Below are 15,873 nucleotides of genomic sequence, written 5' to 3' on the forward strand. Positions count from 1 at the left end.
ACACTTAGGTTGCTTCCATGTTTTGGCGATTGTAAATAGTGCTGCAGTGAACATTGTGGTACATGTCTCTTTTTGAATTTTGGTTTTCTCTGGGTATTTGCCTGGTAGTGCGATTGCTGGGTCGTATGGTAATTCTATTTTTAGTTTTTTAAGGAACTGTCATACTGTTTTCTATAGTGGTTGCACCAATTTACATGCTCACCAACAGTGTAGGAGGGTTCCCTTTTCTCCACACCCTGTCTAGCATTTATTATTTGTAGACTTTTTGGTGATGGCTATTCTGACCGGTGTGAGGTGGTACCTCATTGTAGTTTTAATTTGCATTTCTCTAATAATTAGCGGTGTTGGGCATCTTTTCATGTGCCTCTTGGCCATCTGTCTGTCTTCTTTGGAGATATTTAGGTCTTCTGCCCATTTTTTGATTGAGTTGTTTGGTTTTTTTTTGTTATTGAGTTTTATGAACTGTTTGTCTGTTTTGGAAATTAAGCCCTTGTCAGTCAGTTGGGATGTTGTTTTTGTGAGTGGGTCCAAGCTGAGTGTTGACCATTTTATTACTCTGCAAATAATAGAAAACTTGACTAAGTTTTTAAACAGTCTAAACATTCTTTATCTCACCTAAGAAAACTCGAAGTAGATGGTCACTGGCTGCTTGAGAGTTGCCACCAAAGATGTATGATCTTTCTAAATTTCTGATTTGCTATCCTTAGCACACTGGCTTTTTTGTTTTCATGCTTATCGTTTCATGGTTTCAAAGTGCCTGCCGTAGCTCCGAACATTTCATCTCCCAACTTTTATCAGAGCACCAAAAACTGCTTCCATGGAAGTACCCTAGTCGGCTCTCCTTACATGTCACTGGCCAGGTCTAGGTCACAGGGCTGCAGCGTTGACTGGCAAGGGGATGAGGGTTATCCCGTCTGTGTTAGACCACGATTCCTGTCCCGGGGTTAGGCTAGACCATGACACCCTCAGTGAAAAGCACAACTCCGTCAGCTGCAAGAGGAGGCTGCTAGGGAAGCAGCCAACAGTGTTTGCTGCTCTGCCCTCTACCAGCTTCTTTGGCTGAGATTGACCATTGGAACATGACCCTCAGGTTTTCAGTCTCTGAACTGGCACATCAGGTTAAAAAGTGATTGAGAAGTACACTTCCTGCCGCTGCTCTGCTTTTCCCTGAACACCAGCTCTAACCTAAAAAAAATTTCAGGATTGGTCTTAGAACAAAGAGTCATGTCTTCTCTGAAAGGAAAAAAGAAAATAAACCGTCCCAAAGATGCCACATGGTTGCATTGTTAGGAAGAAGTCTGACTTCCCACCCCAGAGGGGAGAAGCCAGGAGAGGTTTGGAGAAGAGGTTTTTTTTTTTTTTTTTTTTTTCTTTTTTTTGCGGTATGCGGGCCTCTCACTGTTGTGGCCTCTCCCGTTGCGGAGCACAGGCTCCGGACGCGCAGGCCCAGCGGCCATGGCTCACGGGCCCAGCCGCTCCGCGGCATATGGGATCCTCCCAGACCGGGGCACGAACCCGTATCCCCTGCATCGGCAGGCGGACTCTCAACCACTGCGCCACCAGGGAGGCCCTGGAGAAGAGTTTTGAGGGCAGTTCTAACCCTTCACACCTCGGGCTGCATTCAGGGCTGCCTGTCTTTGCTCAGAGGCAAGCTTTTTTTGGCCCCAAAGCCTCTGGATAGAGGTTTCAAATTTGGTGAGTCTGTAATCCCAGAAGAACGTAGATCACAGTCCTTCCAGTAGTCCTGAAGAGTCCTGAGATTAAAGATAAGTTTTCCTAAAATATTTTAAAGAGGAATTTGGCTTGGCCACAGAGAATGGTAGAAAGCAAAGCTGTATTACTGGGTTTAGTAGCCTGTGTCCCTGTAAGCCCTTTTAACTCAGAAATAGAGCACAGCCATTGGAAGTTCCTAAACAAACCCACGTTGTTTTTTTCCTTATTTCTCTCAACATCTGAGCAGTCCTGGTTGCTGGCCCCCTTTCACCCTTTGCTTTGCTTTGTCTTTTCTTCTCATCTGATGATTCATGTCCTGCCACTCCTCTGTGCTCTGCCTTTTGTTTGTTGATTGACACACTGATGTAATTTATGGGGGCAACTGCTTTGCAGCTGGAGCTGTCAAATGAGTGGATGAAATTGCTTTTCTTTATGCATTTTTTTGGTGAATTTTCCCAATAATGTCAGTTTCTTCAAAAGCTAGTAGAAAATGGCCCAGTCACCTTTTCTTCTTTTGTCCTCTTTCAAGTCATCTAAAAAAATTGTCCTTCATATCCCTTTTATTGTATAAATGCCCTAGTTTTGTGAAATAGTATGCCTCACATTGATTTTCTGAATGTATTTTTAAACTGTCTTTAGATAATTTTACTAAACCGTATTCATCTAAAATACAGTTCTTTCCTGCATTTTGTTCTTGCCACCAGGGCAGTTTAGAGACAGATTAAGTCTCTAAATTCCTAGAGTGAATATGACTTTGGATTTATCTGATGCATAGACTACTGTGTAATACTGATGACATGTTTTTATTAGCATATGCCCTTATTAAACCCTTATGTATTGATAGCTTTCTGAGAAAAGATTAATATTTTATTTCTTTGTTACTTCTTTACTAAAATTGGAATGTGTATCAATTAGTGATGCTTTCATCTGCAATTAACAGTACCTGAGGCACATGAAAAGGTGCTCAGCATCGCTAATCATCAGGGAAATGCAAATCGAAACCACAATGAGATATCACCTCACATCTGTCAGAATGGCTATCATCAAAAAGAACACAAATAACAAATGTTGGCGAGACTGTGGAGAAAAGGGAATCCCCACCCCCGCTACAGTGTTGGTGGGATTGTAAATTGGTGCAGCCAGCGGGGAGGGATAAATTAGGAGTTTGGGTTTAACAGATACACACTACTATATATAAAATAGATAAACAAGGACCTACTGTATAATAGCACAGGGCACTATATCCAATAGCTTGCAATAACCTATAAAAGAATATATATATTCTTTTTCAGATTTATATAAAACTGAATCACTTTGCTGTACACCTGAAACTAACACAACATTGTAAGTCAACTCTACTTCAGTTAAAAATAAAGTTGGTGCAGCCACTGTGGAAAACAGTATGGCAGTCCCTCACAAAACTAAAAACAGAACTACCATGTGATCAGCGATTCCCCTTCTGTGTGTATATCCAAAGAAAATGAAGACACTAATTCAAAAAGATAATGCACCCAATATTCATAGCAGTATTATTTACAATTGCCAAGATATGGAAGCAGCATAAGTGTCCACCAACAGATGAGTGGATAAAGAAGATGTGGTATATATACAATTGAATACCACTCAGTCATAAAAAAGAATGAAATCTTGCCATTTGTGACAACATGAATGGACCTAGAGGGTGTTATGCTTCGTGAAATAAGTCAGAGAAAGACAAATACCATATGATTTCACTTATACATGTAATCTATTAAAAACAAAAGAGATGAACAAACATAACAACAAAAACAGAGTCATAGATACAGAGAACAAACAGGTGGTTGCCAGAGGGGAGAGGGGTAGGGTGAGGAGAGAAATAGGTGAGGGAGATTAAGAGACACAAACTCCCAGTTGCAAAATAAATGAGTCAAGGGTATGGGGAATATAGCCAGTAACTATGTGATATCTTTGAGTGCTGACAGTTGGTAACTAGACTTATCATGGTGATCATTTTGAAATGTATAGAAATGTTGAATCACTATGTTGTGTAATAGGAACTAACATAGTGTTGTAGGTCAATTATACATCAAAAAGAAACAAACGAATAAACAGACGCATAGAAAAAGAGAACAGATTTCTGGCTGCCAGTTGGGAGGGGGAAATTGGATGAAGGCAGTCAAAAGGTACAAACGGCCAGTTATAAGATAAATAAGTACTAGGGGTGTAATGAAACACATGATAAATCTAATTAGCACTGCTGTATGTTATGTATGAAAGTCATTAAGCAAGTAAATCCTGAGTTCTCATCACAAGGAAAAAAATTTTTTTTCGCTTTCTTTAGTTTTCTATCTATATGAAATGATGGATGTTCACTAAACTTTTTGTGATCATTCTTTCATGATGTATATAAATCAAATCACTATGCTGTATACCTTAAACTTATACAGTGCTGTGTGTCAATTATATCTCAAAAGAAACTAGAAGGAAAAAATGTGGCGGAAAAAACCATTACCTGATTAACAGTGGCTTAACCCCAAAGGGTATTTATTATTCATACTTAGCAAGACAGTCAGAGGTAGTAAGGACTTCGAGAGTTGGATCCAGCTCATTGTGTCACCAAGAACCCGGGCTCGTCTGTCTTTCCATTTCCCCTCAGGCCTAGCATGCTGTCCTTTTGCCTTCACACCTGCTGCCGCATGTCACAGGGTTACAGCTTTAGGAATCACATCCATGTCAAGGAAGGAGTAAGAGTGAAGGCTAGCACCAGTGGCTTCCCCTCTCCAGCCTGCCCCTTTCGTCAGAAAGCAAAATCGCTTTCGCAGAGGTCCCCCAGGAGAGTTCTCCTTATACCTCAGTGGCCAAAATATCACGCAGCCCATCTTAGCTGCAGGAGTGTCTGGGAAAGTAAGTATTTGGTCTTATCAACAGTGGGAGGGACGTAGGAGAAGAGGGGGGTTGAAAATGACTTTTGATTGGCCAAACCTACAGAGTCTCTCTGAGTTGTCATCCTAAAATACACATTCCTGCATATATTTTCATACCCAGGAAGGAACTGCAGCTTAAGAGTATGGGTTCCAGAGTCCTAATCCCAACTTCACTTCTTCACTGTCTTGGATTTATCTCTGCCTCTATTTCCTTTACTGTAAAACAGGGATAATAACGTACCCAATTGTATATGATTCTTGTGTTAATGCCCTCAAGTTAGCCTGTGGGCACCCCATAATGTCATCATCGTCAACCAAAGCTTGGCACCTCAACATGGCTACTGACCAAACCCAGAGCAAGCTTAATGACTAGCAGCTTTTCCCTACTTTTGAACAAAACAACTTGAAGTGTAGTTTCAAGTAGATTCAGCTTCATAATTATTAACTTAAAACAGATATATAAAATCTCAATTTGACCAGAAAAATCCCTAAAAGACTTAGAGTTATAAAAGACTTTGCTGCCTTTGTTGGGACAATTTATAACTGAGCTGTTCTTTTGCTTAGAAAGAAAATACTTTAGGCCTTCTACAGATCCTTCATGTGTTGAAGCAGTATGATGAGAGACTTATTTTGACTAGAATCTATCAAATCGGGAATCTGAGATCCTTCTATAATTTGCACTGTGTACACAATAGCTCTATATAGTGACTCAGATACAAACTTAAGAAAAGAAAAGCAGCACCAGTAAAGGCTAGAGAAAAAAATCTCTGCAGTGTTCTTCTCAATTATTCTTAGAAAAAGATACCCAGAGACAAGAAAATCAAAGAGCCGTTTAAAACATAGTAGACACTCAATGAACAGTTGATGCAAAAAATTGTGTAGAATAAAGAACAGCATCAGGGAATAATTTAAAGTTTTGCAAGAAACCATAGTACTCTGAGAAGTTGGTAATCCTAGCAGAAAAGCCATAGCAGGAAACCCAGAGCAGCTTCTAGGAAGTGTTAGTGGTCCTGTAAGGGACAGGAGTCCAGGTTCACCACCAACTGCTTCCTCAAGTTGGGAGTAAAGAACCGCACCCCAGCCAGGTTCAGGGGAGGCCTTGGCCACGGCCCTGTGGGACGGCCCCAGTGGCTACAGGCCTGAGCCTGAGAGCCATCTGATCCCCAGAACCAGAGACCGCAGCTCTTCCAACTCACACTTGCTTGTGCTGAGCGTTCAGGAAGCAGGCTTCCTCCGTCTCATAGCCATTCCTGCAGAATGCAGAGCAGAGGAGAACTCCCATTCTATCTTTATGTCTTACCGAATCGATGAAACCATCAGTCAGCCTCCTGAGCTGCCAGCCCCGCCCTTCGGGAAGTGAGCTCGCTGGCGCCTTGCGCCGTGTGCCTGTGCCAGTGTACTGACCCCTCTTCTCTGACTCCCTGCAGAAAGCCCGCTATGAGATGTATGTCCGCCTTCTGAAAGAGGGGGGCCTGGAGCTGCTGAGTAGCAGCGGTGGAGGGGGCGCCGCGGGCCTGAAGAAGTCGCACTCCAGCCCCTCGCTGAACCCAGATGCATCTCCAGTCACCGCCAAGGTCAAGAGAAACGTATCGGAGAGGAAAAACCACCGACCTGAAACTCCAAGCATTAAGCAAAAAGTCACTTAGAATCCATCTGCGGCCAGGAAGTGCTGGTCGTGGAGCAGAATAGAGTTTTTCAAGATCTTTCTGGTGAATCCGTGAATATATTTAAAACAAAGTCTGTGACTAAATGGTGCATTAGGAACCTTTCCTATTGTATATTTTTGTTAGTTTCTGTACAGATTGTCTCTTTGCTCTTGATTTCTTTGCTTTGATGATTTCCGCTACCTGATAACTAATGCACCTTTTGTGAGGGGAGGGGATCATGATTTCAGAATGGATTATGCATCGCTTCTCCCTCAGGGTTCCCTCATTTGCACTCTGCTCAGTTGTTTTGTGTGTTCTCAAATCAGCTGTTACACTTTTTTTTTTTAAGGTTAAAGATTTAATCCATTGTGAAACACTTAACTGGACAAACTTTGTAGTTTAGAAAATTCTAGCCAGAGTTAATATAAGCCTTTTCACGTGAAATCTTGCCCAGTCACAGAGGTAGAATCCAGCCCTCGCGCTCGCAGAAGTTCAGTTAAGAGTTACAGTCGCGGGAGGTGCCACTCCCCTGTGAGGCCTCACGCATCTGAGTGCTTAGTGTTGAGTCCGGCCCTGCTGGTGGGGGTAGATGGGGGCAAGGACCTCAGGACTGGGGAATTTAAGAAGCATGTTAGCTCGCTTGAAGTGTAGATTCCATTTCAGCCAAGCAAGGAAGGAGGAAGTGGCGTCTTTTGAAAGCTGAGGCAAGGTGGCCCCAAGTTCATTTTGTTTTCTAAAGGATAGTGGCAACAGTGGACTCTTGGGGGCTGCGAGCTCTGTGTCTGATCTGCCGGAAGTTGTTACCTCACTCCCACAGGGTCTAGACAAGGAATCCAGAGCCATCTGTGGTGGATGCCCTGCCATCCGGGAATTAGGTTCTTTTATATATATAGGCATGGTGTTGTCTCCTGGCTGTAAGACTTTGGGGTCTTCCTAACAAAATACTATCAAAATGGAGCCCCTTTCCTTCTTTCCTTAATAAAGCAAAATAAGGAAGGAAAAAGTTGTTTTTCCCTATAGTTGTTTGGCAACAGAATGTTGATTCTTTACAATAAATCTGAAAGGAATAAAATCTGAAGGAATTATGGCTGGAAAACTGACGAATCTCCTGGTGACAAACACAGAGTCCCTTAGTCTGTTCTTGTCTCTGTCTCTGTGAAGCCGCTTCACCCTGCTGCACTGAACTGCCCCCTGAAATAAATCCTTGATTCTAAATCATTTCTTTATATCTGCTCAGAGCAGTCATAAGCTTATTCCAGGGACAGTCCCTTTGAAATTCAGGGTGATAAACAGAACATTCTCTTACTGAGGAGGAGAAAGGAGTGAAAATTGAGCCCTCTGTGAGTTAGAACTTTCTGATTTTGGAACCTGAAAGCTTTGTGATCCTTAAACCTAGAATCTCCACAAGTTCAGAGCGAATGGAACCACTTTGAATGTTCTTTTCTCTCCCACAGAGATTTGCTCTTTTCTACTCGGTTTACTAGTTAAGGTGCTGTGTGACCAGAGGCTCAGGGACTCTGCGTGGGCAGCATGGCTCCGGGGAATTAGAGAAAACCTGCTCCTGAACCATGGTACTTTCTAGTGGTATTTTGTTCTGATGCACCAGCATTTCTGCAGGACTATTTATTAACATGCACTTCCTTCAGCTGTAGAAATGCCCATATTTGCTGGTGCCCAGAAAAGAGAAAACCCTCCCTAAGGTTGTAGCTGCTTGCTTTGTGGCGTTTTTACCACACATTTGAAAAACTCCCTCTAACCCTCTATCTTGTTTATTAGGTAAAGGCAGTGACTAAATTTGTTTCAAGACCTAGAAACAAACAGGGTAGTTACCAACATGGCCCATGTACCTGATTCTTTCTTCGTAGCTTCTGACTGAATCCAAGGTTTCTACAGGGGAATGGTCTTTCTTCCTAGAATCTGAATCATCAGTGTGTGTGCTTTCTGCCTAGATCTTTATCCTAAGCAGAGGGGAGAGAGGTACCTAGACCATATCATCTCTGAGCTTCAATAACTAAAGAAGAATCAACATCCCTGACTGGCTTGAATGTGTGTGCTCCCAGTATGTGTGTGTCTGTGTATGTCGAATGTCTCCGTGTGTGTCACTTAGAGTCTGTACCAGACATGGAATGGTACCTTGCTGCCGTGTTTAGACACTCGAGCAGCTCTGAAATGCCCAGTCAGCATCAGCACCACGACGGCGTTGTGCTCACTGTGTGACCCACTAATGTTATCTCCAAGAACTTCTAGATATGCTAATAGAGAGACAGATGAGAAGGGCACTTTTGAAGCTGTGGTATATACTGTGTTCCCATAGTTTATCTTGAAAAACAGCTGCAAAGCTTATCTTGTGAGCCAGGATCCCAGACTGCCATTGTTAGGGGAAGGGCTGAGAACACCTCCCCCTGAGGCCTCTGGACTGTCTGGTGCCAGTGCCCCTCGCAGGCCAAGAGCTTATCCTGTAGGAGACAAGGCCCCTCCTGTGACAGGATCCTGAGAGCCTTGCCCATAGCCAACCAGGGTCTCCTCTGTGATCATTTCTTTCCCGTGGTGTCTAGTCAGGAGACATGACTGAAGCTCTTCAGCTTCACAGGTCCTCCATGCCTGCCACCCAGTTCACGGTACAGGGGAGCCCCCTCCCCTTCTGAAGGTACTGCCCCCCATCCCTCACCCATCCCTCAGTACCAGGAGCCTTGCGATCTCTCTCCATCTAATAAGTTATTATTCCTCTTCGCAGAAATACACCTAATATTAATTTTTAGTATAGAAAGTCTTGAGAGTCATCAAGATACCTTGGTGACGGTCTTGTTGCCGATTTGTCCATAGAAGCAGCCGTGTGCGGAACCGAAGTGTCTCAGGGTGTGTTCCCCCACCTCACATGTTGACATTTACAGGGAGGGGTCAGGAATTCCTTGTTAGCAATCAAAACCTAACTACTAGCCTCCAAGAGTCCTTATCTTATTGCCAGCCATAGACATTATTTGAAGTATGCTTTTTACAGATATCATTTGCTGACTCTTAGTAATGCCTGATTAAACCAAGCAACACTTCTGCACATTTTAGTTACCTCGTGTGGAGAGTCATCTGGGGGACTGCAGTCCTGGACCATGTGAACCTTTTCTGTTGCTCGTGTGTAAAGAGGAAGGAGAGCGCCTGTGCAGGACCGTCTTTGCTTCTCCGGCTGTGATCCTCATTCCAAAGATGAGTGTTTCCTGGTCAGAAGTGACGTGAGGGGGTTAATTCTGGGAGAGAAAACTTGGCCTGCGCTCCAAGGCCAATCTAGGGTTGGTCTCTTGTGTTCGTGTTTCACCCTGTGACCAAAGCACAGAACCCCTGAGGCTGCAGAGGGGTTTACACACCCAGCAGGGAAGGAGCCTCCTGCCAGCCCTGGCCTGTTGTCCTTCCAGCACAGAAAGAGCCGGGGAAGACATTCTTAGGTAGGGCAGGGCTTGCTTTGGCCTCGAGCTGCACCTCTTCTCTGCCTTTATCCCTAATCATAGACAATTGAAAGAAAATGGACCTTAAAGAAGTTTCTCCGTTGTCTTACGTTGACCACTTTCTTGGGTTTAGTTAGTGGTCACTGGAATTTGATTCTTTGGCATTTTTCCTTGTAGTCACCCGTTAAGCTTTTTTAAGGCCAAGTTCACAGGGCGTTCTCAGCCTTGTGGTCCAAAGCTCTGTAGTGTAGCTGTTGCGGACCTGGGCCAAGGGTTCAGCAGGTGGGGAGCCACCTTCCTTAGCTGCAACAATGGACAACCGCCTGATCCCTTCACTTTTCAGTTGTCAGAATTTTTGCAATTACAAGATTAGCGCTGTTAAACAGGAATCAAAGTGGCACCCAGGAGTTGTTCACGGTAGAGCCTGGTTAATGACTAGTGTGACTTGGGCTTAACTAGCACCTGCTTTTCTCTTGGAGCATCTGAGTTACTCCGACAGAAGATCAGCTTTTGTAAGGAGATGAGCCTCTGGGCCTTCCTGGTTCCAAAGCTTTCTGGCTGTCTCTTCTCCCAGGCCAGCAGTCTGCCCCGGGCAGCAGGTGTCTCCACTGGCCTTGGACATCTTATAGTACCAAGTTACCCAGAGGACTTCAGAGACCAGTAGCCCACACAGAATAACCCAACAGTGATGAAAGGTGCTTTGTCACCGCTTCTGCTCTCTTTTCAGTGTCTCACTCTCCAAAGGGGGACCGAGGTCCAAAGCCATTGCCATTTTCCTTTTGTGCCCAGAGTACCCAAAGCCCGAGCGGGCAGCCTCTGCCTAGGACAGTGAGTGCCATTGCCTGCAGAGAGAATGTCTCCAGAGAGAGAGTGCCAATAAAGATGTGAATCTGCATGACCGTCTGTGGACTTGCCTGCAATGGCAAGAAAATATCGCAAATTAAATAGTTGTAGATACAGTAGGTTTCCTTAGGTCTCTTTGGCTCATCCTTTATAATTTACGTGTGTATCTGTAGTGTTGCAGGCTTTTGGAGAATATTGATACTATGTCAGGCATCAAAGAGTATGCCTTCTGTCACCTGCCAATGTCGTAGTTGTGGGTATTTATAGTTGTATGTATCTATATGGTATCAACGTGTAGATTGTACATCAGTATACGGTATATGTACATCAAGTTTATTTTTTGTCCTTAACCAGTGTGATATGAAAAGCAAGTAAAAACCTCATAGGATTGAATATATAATGCAGTTTTTGAGAGTCTATACAGTGGTACTGTTTTATTAAACTTAAATTCAAATGATATTTTGATTAATTTTTTTAATGATAAGATTTTATGCTAGAAAATTGCGTCTGTGAGCTTTGAATCACCAGAGCAAAAATGGCTCTGAACTAACTTTGTTAAACTATTTCAGTGTACTGTGTACAATGCCCGGGGTGGGGCTGTAGCTCATTATAATTTGAAATATACAGAAAGAAAGGGAAAAAAAAAAAAAAAAAAACACAGGCAGCCTGTGCAGTCTTAGCAACTTCAGTATTAAGAGCACTTAAACATAAAGTCAAACTGACAATTTGGGGCTTATTACAAAATGTGATGCTTTAAAGCACACGTTCTTTATTGTTGTAATTAGTCCAGAAAAATAGAGCTTTCAGAATAATTAGCTGAGTACCCAGCGTATCATTTACGTTCCTGTGTCTGTTTTACAGCAGCTTCAACCACCCTCCTAGCACCGCGTCCTCATCCTCTTCACCTTAAAGAACTATCGCCAGCCCTGCAGTAGATCAGGGCTTCCGGAGGTCTGGGACTGCCCTCCAGGCCTGCGGTTGCACAAATTACCATCTAGACACAGGTAAAAGAATTTTAGGACAGGCTATGGACCAGCTTAAAACTTTAGTATTTTTATACTTAGGTCTCTTTTCCGGCCTCTCCCCAAAGAAGAGCCACTGGCCTTAGTTGTCTGAGCTTACTGCCTATCTTAAAGTATATAAGTATTAGATAACTAGAGATTAAAACTTTATTAGCCAGCATGTTGGAATATTTAAAGCAAAACTGAGTGTGTGTGAGTGAGTGGTCGAGTGCAGTGTATTCGTCTGCGCACACTGCCTGTCATTCCTCGTGTCCCGTTCAGGGGGTGGGAGTCGTGGGCTGGGAGGCTCAGCTTCAGCTCCAGGCTGCAGTAGTGGTGGTGGTTACACTGGTGTTTTTTGAATTAACTCTGCGGTCTCAAACCGGTTTTGCCAGTGTATCCTGTTTCCTAGTCTGTTTTTGACCCCGCCGTGGGTTGGCTCTGTGGCTGTGCAGCAGGGTCTCTGTTCCACAAAAGTGTGTTTCCTTCTAAGAACTATAGTGATTGGCAAAAGCATCCATTTGACTCAGAAATCGCATACAAAAGGAGTAGCAAAATTTAAAAGTTTCACTTTGGGGCTTAATCATTTGAAATGTTTGGACTTTTAATATAAAGTCAAGTAACCATTTGGCATGGATAATAGCGTCTCCTCTGCGGAGAGGATGCACGCTCATTGATTTTTAATGCCATTAGGACCCTTTCTTAAGCTGTAGGAACAAGAGTCAAAGTGGGCATGTGGGGAGTGTGTGAGCCGCTTGCCTTCCGCTGAGGGAGACGTGCTGTGACCTGTCCTCCGCTCTGAGAGATCTGGCGCACGTGGAGCCTCGGCAGTGTGTACATGCACTTGCACACGTGTACACAGCGAGTGTCCTAAGTGACATAAACTTGAGACCCAGAGCGCCCGAGTGTGGCGAGAGGTGTGGACCGAGGTGACAGCAGCCCGCAGGCCCCTCCCGGGCGGGCGGGAGTTGGAGCCCCGCATCTGGCCTTGAGATGCTGTGCGGGGAGGCGGGTGGCTGGCAGCTGGGGGACGCTCATCTCCTGCCTGGTGGACCTTCGCTCCCCGGCGTCCCCCAGTGGCTGGCGTGGCCATCGTCCCAGTGGCGCTGCTGCTCGCTCTCTAGCTGGTTCCTTTGAGAAGGGAGTACGGGGAGCGGGGGGCACAGCCTGCCCCCCGCCAGGCTCCCCTCTGAGCTGGTGGTGGGGCTGGAAAGGGGAGGAGCCTGGCCACGATGGGTTTCCCTTCGCAGGGTGGAGGCTCAGCTTTCACGAATAGTGCTATAAAAATAAGCACCTTCTTGTCAATTCCTGAAAATGCTGGTTACTAGGGAGAATTTTGGAGTTTCCCTTACTGTTTCCCCAAGCGCCCCCCCGGGGAGCCCCAGGCACAAGCTCAGTTCAGGACCCACTGTGGGCCTGGGCTCCTGCTGGGACGCCCCCTCAGAGGCCGGCATGCACCTCTCTGCAAAGAGGGGCTCCTCCCAGCCTCCCTCCTCCTGGGCTCCTAGGAGCCCAGGGTTGGTCCATGTGCGCCTTCCCTGGCTGCAGGGATCCCGCTGTCCTCATGGGCTGACCCTGCTGAGGGTGACCGAGTCACTGCAGTGACGCTTGACAAAGGTATTAAACAATTCTCTGACTGAAGACAAGACCGTATATTTTGCCTTTGCAAGAAACAAGATGGCAGGTTGAACTGTAACCGGGGATGGATGATCTCTTTGCCTCTGCACCTGGATTTCTGGAAATGGATACGGTTTCGCTTCCGCGGAAGGGTCAAGGGACGCAGCCCGCCGCCGCGCGGCTCTCCCCAGGCCCCATGAGCCCTGCTGGGCGGAGGCCTCAGTGCCTCCCAGCATTCCTTCTCCCACCCCACCCCCACCGGCTTCGGAGCCTGTTTCTAGAGCAGAAGATGATGCAGTGGAGAGCTGAAGCCTTGATTACTGTAGGGCAGGCAGAGGGCAGAGGTCTGTATCCTTTAATATAAAACAAGCTTTGAACTTTTCCAACCTATTAACTGGGTTATGTTTACTAGGGTTCACACTAATTGGCAGAGTGGGTCAGTCCCTCACCTTCAGAGCTTTCTCCACCAGTCACTTCAGTTTCATTGTCGTCCCGGTGCCATATGTCCCTGAAATCGTGAAAGTAATTAGTGATAAAAGAGCAGCCTACTCCTCTTCAGTGGCCAGGCTGTCAGCACTGGCAGACTTGGGTGAGCCCGCGGCACCGACTCCTTAGGAAACCTGTTCCCCCTCGCCCACCAGATTCGAGAAATGCTGTCTCCTAGAGAATCACGGTATTTATGGTGGTCATCTTTTGAATGGAACAGTAATTTATGTGGATATTGTTAAAGTGTTTAAAGAATATTTTGAAAATTAAGTTTACATTTTACGATCGCTTTATTTTTTATTAAAATGGTTGTGTATAAATATTACCCTATCTCACCGTTGTTGAAGGAGAGCTGACCGTGCAGACCAGTGAGTCACCTGATGTGTATAGAAGCTGTGATGTATAGAGTACATTTCTCTACTGTGTAAATGCTCATGAATATAGCTGTTCCTGTGTTTTTATAAGTTGGGGATAATTTGTTGTTTTATAACAACAAAATTTATTGCATTTAAATGGTTTTTATGTAATAGAAATTATGCAAAATAGTGAAGGATTTAAACTATGTATATGATATATGTAAATGTACAAACTTTAGAAAGAAATAAATCCAACAAATTTCAGTCATTTTGGGGAATGTTCTTATTTGCTTATTTATTAAACAGCTAGTTTGAACCCCAATTAATTAACAACTAACACAACACAGTGCACACACCCCCTCGCATAAAAAGCCAACCACAAGCCCCACAGTGAGAGCTGGCTGGGGAGGTGAGAAAGTCACAGTGTCAACCATGCCTTCCTCCCCTGGGCTCTGTGAACGCGTGTGTGCGAAGCCTGCTGCTGCCTTCATCGGGGGCTCTTGAGGGGGAAGGATGAAGCTTTTGGAAGTAATTTCAGGGATCTACATGCGTCCCACTCCAGCCTTCCCACCAACGCAGAGGGGCCGAGGGGTGATGGTCGCCCTAACGTGCAGTGCTCACCCCTGCTCTGTGGAGCCTCGTGTGTGCATGTGGGTTCTCTTAACCTAACTTGATGCCTAAAATAACATCTGTTAACTTGGAAAATGAGAAAAATAAAATCCCACCCCAATCACTTAACTTCTGCATATTGGAGTTATTGGAGACCAAAACCCTGAGGAGTGTGACTCTCACAGGGATGGATGGCTGGGGGGCAGGAGAGGGCCTGGCCTGCCACCAAAATCCCTCAAATGTGAATCCCTTTATACAAAGACTGAATCGTGTGGCACACATGGAAGTAATATGTCCTATGTCAGTTACACCTCGATTTTAGAAATTCAACAACAAAACAAGCCATGAATCCTCACTGCCCAGTTGTGTGTCCTCTGGAGCCAGGAGTCTTCTGTATCTTGTCATATTGTTTGTTGCACAGTTAATAATATTAGAACGAAAGGAACCAAAGAGATCATTTTTGAAAGATGAACATGCATAAGAGGAAACTAAAACACAGAGAAAATTAATATACTGTAATGAAAAAAGCAAGTCTAAAAACTTCTTGTCCTTTGCATACACTGTGGGATTTTCCGGTGAGACTGCTGAGTCACTGTCAGCTTTTATTGAGAGGCTGTCAGCAGCAGGAAATACCTCTCTCCTGTTAGAGAAGAGTGTGAATTCTGGATGCACAGTGAGCTTGACTTTAACTCTGGTCGTGGCTTTAGCTTGAGTGATAAGGAAGCAGCGGTTCCTGGAAGCCAACGTGGTTCCCCAAGAACAAACCATTTCAGACACGTTCATTTCGAATTTTGTAAGATTAGGTAGATGAGAAAAATGCAGTAGGCAGACTATCTGAGCCATATCATCAAAGGATTTAACAGGGTCGGGCTTCCCTGGTGGCGCAGTGGTTGAGAGTCCGCCTGCCGATGCAGGGGACACGGGTTCGTGCCCCAGTCCGGGAAGATCCCTCCCACATGCCGCAGAGCGGCTGGACCCGTGAGCCATGGCCGCTGAGCCTGCGCGTCCGGAGCCTGCGCTCAGCAACGGGAGAGGCCATAGCAGTGAGAGGCCCGCGTACCACCACAACAACAACAAAGAAAAGAATTTAACAGGGTCTTTAATGAACTATGTCTGGGCAAAATGGAGAAGTCTGATCTGGACATTAGTACAGCTGGTGAGAGTGTCACCACTTGAACGGTGCTAATTAAAGGCACACGTCCACCTGGGCGATCCTGCTGTGAAGCTTGCCTTTTTGGCCCCATCTATTGAACATTTTAATTAAT

The 15,873-nt window shown here is 45.0% G+C and overlaps 1 protein-coding gene across 6 annotated transcripts in view; it reads left to right on the top strand.

Moving 5' to 3' along the window:
- PSD3 (pleckstrin and Sec7 domain containing 3) overlaps nt 1-14,212 on the top strand; it is a 567,622-nt gene extending 553,410 nt beyond the window's left edge. For 5 of the 6 annotated variants that reach the window (XM_060086126.1, XM_060086129.1, XM_060086132.1 and 2 more), the window contains one exon: nt 6,044-9,416. In XM_060086126.1, the coding sequence (XP_059942109.1) occupies nt 6,044-6,262 (219 nt within the window). In that variant the 3' untranslated portion in view covers nt 6,263-9,416. Of the gene's footprint in view, nt 1-6,043 lie in introns of all 6 variants that reach the window. The other variant, XM_060086127.1, reaches the window with a different exon arrangement.
- The last annotated feature ends 1,661 nt before the right edge of the window (nt 14,213-15,873 follow it).

The sequence above is a fragment of the Mesoplodon densirostris genome, chromosome 20 (assembly GCF_025265405.1).
Source record: "Mesoplodon densirostris isolate mMesDen1 chromosome 20, mMesDen1 primary haplotype, whole genome shotgun sequence".
Taxonomy (NCBI): domain Eukaryota; kingdom Metazoa; phylum Chordata; class Mammalia; order Artiodactyla; family Ziphiidae; genus Mesoplodon; species Mesoplodon densirostris.